This window comes from Dipodomys spectabilis, unplaced genomic scaffold, assembly GCF_019054845.1.
Source record: "Dipodomys spectabilis isolate Male_0828 unplaced genomic scaffold, ASM1905484v1 ptg000294l, whole genome shotgun sequence".
NCBI lineage: Eukaryota > Metazoa > Chordata > Mammalia > Rodentia > Heteromyidae > Dipodomys > Dipodomys spectabilis.
In genome coordinates, this window is record NW_024870971.1 from 2,361,922 (window position 1) to 2,371,437 (window position 9,516).

Here is a 9,516-nt window from a genome sequence, read left to right on the forward strand (position 1 = left end):
AGAAAAGGTCAAAGTCAAAGTGACACTTGAGGTTCAAAACACCCAAGTAGAAAAGTCCATGAGACATTTATCTCCAAATAACTGGGGCTATGGCTCAAGTAATAGAGTGCTAGCCTTGAACTCAAAAGCTCAGGGGTCTTAGACCCAGAGTTCAAGCCTCAGGAGCTGTATAAAAAGAAGAAAAAAGAAAGAAATTATGAAGTCGTCATGGCAACATCTCAAAGATACCCCTCCAGAAAGAGGGAAAGGCAAGTCAACTCCTTCGTCAGGGAAAGCCTGGCATATTTAGAGCTCATCAAGTAGTGGCCAAACAAAGTGAGAGAGAGAATGGATGCTGTAGTGCATAAAAAAGGGAAAGAAGGATCAAGGGTATATAGACAGAGTCATGAGAACTTGTAGATACAGAGACTTTGACTCTTTAGACAGATGCTTTTGAGAAGAGAAATGGGATGAGACATTTTTTAGCCAGAAAATTCTGATCAGCTAAGAATAGAATCCAGTGGAACAGAAAAATATATACAAATATTCATCCAAATATTTGTACCAGAGATTAAAAAGATAGACTTGGTACTAATGGAGATTAGTTTATATGTTGGAGAGTGGAAATTCTGTCAGGTTTCAAGTTGGTTTATTACACAAGGAGCAATGTGAAGTCTTGAAAGGGGGCTATGGTTTAGGCATAAATTTGGGTGCAAGGACAAAATTTCACAGAAAGGACTAAGTGAAGAGGTTACCATTGCATAGACGGAATTTAGCACAAAGGCAAATGGATTACTGAGGAGAAACTCCAAATGGAAGAAGGTAATATATTGTCTAGGAGAGTGGAGAATCCTGAGAAGACAATGATTGAAGAAGGAGGAGGCTGTCCATTGTGTCAATGCTCAGGGGTCAAATCAAATACCATTACAAAGCAGGGAGGAGACAAATAGAGTGAGTGTAGATTTTAGGACAGAATATTCTATGGAGTACTCTAATAGTGACAAGCATCTGTCAATATCTATAAAACTCTCAGCACACAGAGTAAATTAGTCTAAAATAAATTCTGAACTCTAATAGTAGGGAACTAATGCTCATCAATTATAACTAAATTTGTGTGTGTGTGTCTATATTGGAGCTTGAACTCAGGACCTCAGACTATCATTTAGCCTTTTCACTCAAGACTGGCAATCTACTTGAACTACAGAACCATTTCCACATTTTGCTGGTTAAGTGGAGATAAGAATCTCTCCAATTTGCCTGTCTTCCTGAGCTAGCTTTGAACTAGGATTTTCAGATCTCAGCCTCCTGAGTAGCTAGGATTACAAGTATTAACTAATTCTGATTAATTCATTACACTAATGCAAGGTACTAAAGGTTGTGTACACACATGTGTATGTACATTTGTGTTGAAGAAAGGACATGTATTTTCTGCTCAACATTCTTTTCAAAGTTGTAAAGAGTTTATTTAGCAAGGAGGGAATAAATCTGTTCAATTTTTTAACAAACATAAATTACTCTTTACAAAGAGCTTTAAATTTTTAAAAATATAAACAGAAAGTGGTGCTGTGGTTCAAGTAGTAGAGCGCTTGCCTTAAGTTGAAGTGCTCAGGGACAGTATCTAGGGACAGAGTTCAAGCCCTAACACCAATATACATAGATAGATAGATAGATAGATAGATAGATAGATAGATAGATAGATAGATAGATAGATAGATAGATAGATAGATAGATAGATAGATAGATAGACAATTGTTGAGATTCTTTAAACAGAAGGAAAAGATAAGATCACAGAAGGAAAATTAGGTCAAAGAGTTCTTAATTAAGATTAAGAAATTGTGGACCAAGTGCCATAGCCCACTCATTAGCCCAGTTACTCCAGAAGATAGAGGTTTAAGGCCAGTGAAAATCCTACCTTTAGCAATGAACAACCCTGGGCATTGTGATTCTAAATACAAGTTCTTTAGCCTACTGTTGTGATGGGAGTGAAGATATAAATAACTAAAGCAAAATGGATTATAAGTATGATTCAAATGGTAGAACACTTGTTTACAAAATTCCATTCTCAGGACCACCAAAAGTCAGGAGCAGAAGGGAAAAGAAAAGGAATTACATGACAAAACCCAATGGAGAAGTCAGTTGCTAATGGTTCACACCTATAATATGAGCTATTCAGGAGCTGAGATCTGAGGATCTTGATTCAAAATCAGCCTGGGCAGCAAAGTCGGTGAGACTCTTTCAATGAGCCACCAAAAAGTCGGAAATGGAGCCATAGCTCAAGTGGCAGAGTGGTAGCATTCAGCAAAATGCTTAGGAACAGAACCCAAGCTCTGAAGTGCGAACACACACACACACACACACACACACTGAAAAGGATTGGAAAAGAGAAAGGGGAAGGGGGTTCCAGAATGCACCTGAGAAGTGGACTGGGTATCTGCTGGGAGTAGTGAGCTGAAACTCACAGGCTTAGAGTCTCTTTTTGCATCCCTCTTTTTGCATGTCTTCTGTTGGCCACCCAGAAAGCCACTTCCACCATTGTTTACCCTCCTAGATTGGGAAACACCGAGCACCCATGGGCGGAAGCCCTTGCTGATATCAGAAGTTGCTAGGCTCCAGTTCTCTTTGTTTCCACAAATTCCTGTCAGTGGTACTTTCTATCCTCTAGTGCCGTGGATGTTCTGAGTGCCCTTACTACCAGGTATTAGCAAAAATGTCAGCTCCTCAAGACTTGTTTGACACTGAAAGTAAATTCCTTACCCACAATGCAGAGGCAGAATGTAACTCTTCACTTTTCCTTTCAACTCTTCAAGAACAATATTTTTCCTGAAATGTTGCTAATTATTTTCTACCTATTGATTATCCAATAAAAGGAATACAATGTAGTGAAAATGCCAACTAGATTACCTCCAAGAAGGCAATGAATTTACTTATCTCAGTAGCTCTTCTGTTGGTGCCTTAGAGCAGTAAAACAAGACTAATGGGAGATGACCAATAAATGCAACATTTGAATACAAATAAACCAACCTCAGCTGCAATTCCATATCTTTGTCTTCATTAACTATTTAATCCTTTATTGGGCTAACTGCTGGCTAAACAGGTAAACCTCTGCTTTCTCCTTACAAAAGATGTAAATTACAGGATTCAATGAAGAAGTCACTGTGAGGAAGACAAAACCCATCTTGCCATCTAGGAAATTCCTGAAAGGGTGGGTGTAGATAAAAATTCCAGACATAACCATGAGCAGTAAAACGCCTTGTGTGTGAGGACAAGGTCTTTCTTTCTAATAAAGACTGTCAGAAGTTCTACATGGTGTTTATGCAGATCAACTTGATAACACTTTGAATGTCTCATTATAAAATCCTCTAACAAATTATATACTGAATCAATAATTTTTTCATGGAAGTTTTTACTTCTTGGTTTCGAAGTGTATAAATCACAGGGTTCATCAATGGAAATATCACTGTATGAAAGAAAGAAACAACTTTGTCAGCTGGTAAGGCCCTGAATGGACGAGTATAAATGAAAATTGCAGGTCCAAACATAAGAAATATAATAATAACATGAGTGGTGCATGTGGACATGGCCTTTCTCTTCCCTTCAGAAGATGGCTTCCTAATGTGACATAGGATGATTGCATAGGAGGAAAGAAGCCCCACAAAACATAACAAGGTAAGCAGGCCACTGTTGAAAACCATAAGAATTTCCACCACAAAAGTATCAGTGCAGGCTAGCTTGATGACCTGAGGAGCATCACAGAAGAAGTTATCAAATTGGTTTGGACCACAGAAGGGCAAACGGAGAATGAGGATCACCTGGATAATGGAGTGCACAAATCCTCCAAGCCAGAGAGCCAAAAGCATTACATAGCAGGCTCTAGGGCTCATGACAGTAGAATAGTGTAAAGGTCGGCAGATGGCCATATAACGGTCAAAGGCCATCACAACAAGAAATAAAACTTCCCCTCCTCCAAGGAAGTGCAAGAAAAACAGTTGAGTGATGCAGCCTGGGTAGGAGATCACCTTCTTCTCAGAAAAGAAGTCCACCAACATCCTGGGAGCCACAATGAAAGAGTAGGAGGCATCTAGGAAGGCCAAGTTGCCCAGGAAGAAATAGAGTGGGGCTGTGAGTCCAGGGTCTGATCTTATAGTGAGAATGATGAGAATATTTCCAGGAAGAATGATGAGGTAGAAAATCAAGATGAGAGCAAAAACCAAAAGCTGAATATCTCTAGAATGGGTCAGGCCAAGGAGGATGAATTCTGTCACCACTGTGTTGTTCTTGCTTGCCATCTTCCTGCCCTATATGATATCATGTACATTGTTTAGTCTTATTACTCTATGGAGCAGAGTTACTGTCATTACCTATTATCCCTTCTAGCCTATATAGTTAACATACCTCTAGCTAAGTTTTGGCAAGCCTTACATCAGCTAACATAGCATTTTTATCAGAGAGACCCAATATTGGGGGTCATCTTCATCCCCTGCATTTCTCTAATTTAAAATTAAAAACAAATAAATACTTCTCTGAAAGCTTCAGTGATATTCCCATTCAAGCATGCTTTCCTCAAGAACTTCTCCATTTTAGAGGCTTAGCTTCTTCTTTGCTAAGTCAAACTTTTTAAACTATAAAAGATGTTTCCTAATTGAGACATAACATAATTTCAATCATCAAGTGAATATTTTTTTGTATATCATGTGTTTAGCCTTTGTCTCAAGTTAGACCCTTTTTTTCCTCATTCAGTCTACACAAATAGATTTTTTATTTCTTCTTTTTCTGTGAAATACACATGTTCTATCCTCTTGATTTCTATATTTGCATTAATTTGTAAATTTTCATGGTTTCTATGACAGACATCCTTATATAGTCTGACCACAATGTATCTACCAGGATCTCAAATAGTAAGTCTGAATATTAGAACACAGAGATTTTGCTCTGTTTGTTACCCTGGTCAAGCACCACTTCTTTCACTAATCCACATGTTCTTCATGCACTGCATTGTCATTTAGTCTCATATATTTATATACTCAGAATCCACTTGCTTCTTTGTTCCCAGATTAAATTAATTATGATTATATAAGTAACTCACATTAGGATACTATAGTGTAGAGCAGTTAAAATTGGAGGAAGAGGGAAAGGTAACTTCAGTCTAATTCCTTCATTCCAAAGATGAAAAAAAAGAATCTCCTGTGATTAGGTTACTTAAACTTACAATGAATTTTAGGTTTGCTCTGACTGACAAACACTAGAAGAATACAAGCGTACATAACACAATTTAGATGAATTTCAATCACAGCTTTCATTCTTCACTTTGCTGATTTAGAATGAGAAGTTCAACTTAGTCTAAATTAAAAATATTATGCATGCTGGGTGAAAATTCTCAACCAACATTTAGCATGCTTAGTGTAAATAAATATTTTTAAAGGTACTTATCGGTGGATTCATTAAGGTTTGAAAAGGATATTGGAATGTGTTTACATATATAATATATATCTATCATATCATATGTATTATAAGCAATGTGTATATTACATTATACATAATAGATAATAAAATAGAATAATGTAATAATATAATTGTATTATATATAAAGAATATATAATTATATAACACATAACATGTATTACATATTATATAATTTTATGTATTTAATATATAATCGATTTATATGTTTATATTTATATATTGATAATATATAATTATATATAACATATCATTATATATGTGTATATAATATATATAGTATGTTGTTATATAAATATATATTACATGTAACATATTATATATATTTCCTATATATCATCATAGTTATATCACTAAATTCTTTTTAAAATTCCACATTTAATATTTGTAAATATGTAAATAGATAACATATATACATATATTAAATTCATGATATATAAGCCTTATAAATAAATGTATTTACAACACATATTCTTTCTTTCCTGTACCTTCTCTTTTACTGCATCCTTCTTGTCAAAGACTTTCCCATTTTCTGATGTACTTGTTTATCATATGGGTGCTATTTTTATACATAAGGAAGGTGATTAAACATTGTTATATTTTGTTGGAGTCACGGGTTTGAACTTTAAAATATTTGTCTATTCTGTGAAAGAAAAGAAGCAGCTAACAAACCATGTATCAAGATGCAACTTATTTTCTAGCACACTAACACTAAAATCTTCTAATACATTCGGTTTATATATCTGAAATCATCTGTTTAAATATCTGTAGAATTGAAACAGAAATCTTTGTGCACACTTCATATTCAAATTGTGGTTAGACCTGATCCAGGACTCAAGGGTTCAGGGGCTGACTGGCCTCTGAATCCTTGATTTTTGCTCTTTCCTCTCTCTTTTTATTCCTTACAACTAGATTATTTTCCTTTTTTTTTTGGTCCGGTCCTGGGACCTGAATTCTGGGCCTGGGCGCTGTCCCTCAGCTCTTCAGCTCAAGGCTAGCACTCTACCACTTGAGCCACAATGCCACTTCCGGCTTTTTTTTTCTGCTTATGTGGTACTGAGGAATCAAACCTAGGGCCTCAAGCATGCAAGGCAAGCGCTTTACCACTGAGCCACCTTCCCAGGCCCCACAACTAGCTTATTTTCTTAGTTGATTTATCCATGTTAATAATTCCTTTTTCTTTCTTAATTTTTGGCTTTGTTTCTTTCCTCATCATTTTTCTACCCTACTAATTAGCCCTTATTCTTCATTATTTTCTTTTTATTCCTAAATTTCACCATGTTCTTTCATTCTAAAATTAATATGAAAATGACTTTCCATTCTAGTCATTTACTATTAAATAGCATTCTTCAAATTTACAAAATTGAGCTTCTAATGACTTTTCATTTCACTGTACATATTTTATGGCATATATACCAACTTGAATTCAATAAAACAAGTTGATATTTTTACTATTTGTGGTAATGGGGATTAAATCCAGAGCTTCTTTTAGGAGCCAAGCTCTCTACCATGAGACAGACTCATTTTTTATTTAAAAGTAAATCTCATTAGTGCTAACCAAATGTTTAGTGGAGATTCAAAAGATAGAGAGGGAATATCTGTCAGCATCCTAACTAAAACTTTTAAGGTATCTAGAATTACAAGATCAATAGAATTACAAGTTTTATAGATATTCTAAAAACTGTAAATCAAGCTGGCTAGCACAATTCACTATTAATTCATTCCAATGCTGCTGGTAAATATGTAAAATTCTAATACATATAGAGATCTTTAGGAAAAATATTTCATTATTAATAAAATAAAAAGGTTGGAAAATATCCTCTAAAGTCTTTCAATGCCAGCTTTTAAGACAATATGATAGTCCAGAAAATTCCCTTTAGCTATCTGAAGCCTGAGTATTCTTCTATGAAATAAAATATTGACTCTTTCAACCTAATAGGGTTAGGCTGATGTGAAGTAATGAGGTAGATCTTTTACTACTATCTTTCAATAAAGCCTGAGCTGAGTAATTAATGACTTAATTTGAGTAAGTAATTAATGAGATAAAATATAAATATTCAATAAAGATTTCATGCTAAATTATGTATCAAGATTTTGTCATTCTATAACATTTCCTGGCAAAATCTTACATAGAACTATGGAAAACAGAAGAAACTCCATACCTGCACAGGATGGAAGATGTCCTGATGTATATTCTGAAAAAATTATAAAATATGCTTAGTTTTCTTCAGGAACTTATGACCTGCCATTTCTACATATTTCTTCCCTTTCTGCATTACAGAAAAATAACATATTTCAGTTATTTGTGTGGTCCTTAATACAGATGTCAAAACTAGTAATAATTTTATTTAGTTATGCTAACAGAATTATTGTATCTACAATTAAAGCATCAGAAATTGAAGATATATTGGAGCAGAGGATAGAAAGTAACACACTGCTGATTTTCACCCTTGGCTTTGATGTTTCCTACTGGAAATCTGATTTATAGTGCCTTGCTTTCCAAAACAGCAGATGCACCAGTTAAATAATTACAACGCATTTTTAACTATCTTTCCTGGTTTGGGTCTTGTAAAGTGAAGCACCCAAGAAACCTGAGCATTTAGAGACTTTGTACAAGTCTCAAAATGTATCTTTCCACCCAATTCCAATGAAGTATTAACTGATCATTGTGAACATTATTCCAAGTATTTATTGCCACATGGAAAAAGATTTCGAGGTCTTTTCTCTTTATTCTGTCCTACAGATAGCTTTTGGGATTTGAGACTTACCCAACACATTCAATATCTCCAAAGGGAGTTATTAGCTTAACAATATTATCCACCAAAAATAGCCAAAAGAAAATATCTGAGATCAGTAAAGACTAATTTTTTTAGTGTCACCTAGTACCAACCTGATTAATTCTGAGTCTGAAAAGCAACCTCCTTCCAGAAAGAACACTATATGGAAGCATATTTATTTAAAAACATTAGATCCTGAGAATAATATTATGACAAAATTTTAAATAGAGGATGATGAGACATTATTTTATCTATGTATCTATGTATGTATATGTGTGTGTATATATATATATATATATATGTAAAGAAAGCAAGCAGTATCAAGATGAAGAAAAAATATAAACATGTGATATCTAAATAAAATATGAAAGGATGTATCATGATATTAGTATTTTTGTCCATTTACTTTTATTCTGCATAGCTAGAACAAAAATTAAGAGCGCTTTATTTTTCCTCTAAAGACTGGGAATAAAGAAAATTAATAGATTATCAAAGAAATTGAATGTAAATCCATTCAACCTTTATACCTTTTTCTCTTTGTTTTAAGAGAAAATTGAGTTTTCAAGCCAATTTATTGTGAAATACTGAACACATGTCTGTGAAATTAACATAATTCACTACCACATATGTGCTTGTTCTAATTTATTTTCACTCAAAGGCACATACTGAGAAATAGAAAAGAGGGAGAATTAAGAATGAGAAAGAAAGAAGTATAAGAAAAGTTAAAGTAATCAAAATGCATATGAGAAGAAAGGACAAAAAAAAAGAACTTAGACATAAAAGGAAAGACAATTCCATATATTTACAGATGTAAACATATCTATACATATATATGTATATACACGTACATATGTATACATGCATGTGTGTATATAAGTATATGTGTGCATATATATGTACATATGTACATATATATTCATATTTACTTGTAAATGACACAGACACTAGTTCAGCCCACAGTACAAAAAGCACATAGCCATAGTAGAAAACAAATGATAAAGGATGTTTGGCTGTAGCTCAATAGTAGATCTTGAGTTCAATACATAGAATTTAAAAGAATCAAAAGACCTGAGAAAGTGAAGCAAAATGCATGAACTCCAGGAATTACTTACTGACTTACCAACTCCATCTTAGATTCAAATCTTGTCCCCAAAGATTATTTATTATATGATAGTTTCTTCTATCTTCACAATAATAAAAATAATCCAGGACCATACACACCTTTTACACTGCGAAATGTAAGCTAAAAATAGCTCAATGATCAAAATTTGTACTAGAGTGGAGAGCTTTTAGTCCATCCAGG

At 34.1% G+C, this 9,516-nt stretch overlaps 1 protein-coding gene across 1 annotated transcript; it reads right to left on the minus strand.

Moving 5' to 3' along the window:
• Positions 1-3,338: 3,338 nt before the first annotated feature.
• LOC122126966 (olfactory receptor 4N4C) lies at positions 3,339-4,265 on the minus strand. The gene has a single exon (XM_042701510.1). It carries the CDS (start codon positions 4,263-4,265, stop codon positions 3,339-3,341), a length of 927 nt encoding a protein of 308 aa, XP_042557444.1.
• Between the last annotated feature and the right edge of the window lie 5,251 nt (positions 4,266-9,516).

Coding starts and splice junctions, on each gene's coding strand:
- LOC122126966 (XM_042701510.1), bottom strand. CDS start 4,265: ATGGCAAGCAAGAACAACACAGTGGTGACAGAATTCATCCTCCTTGGC.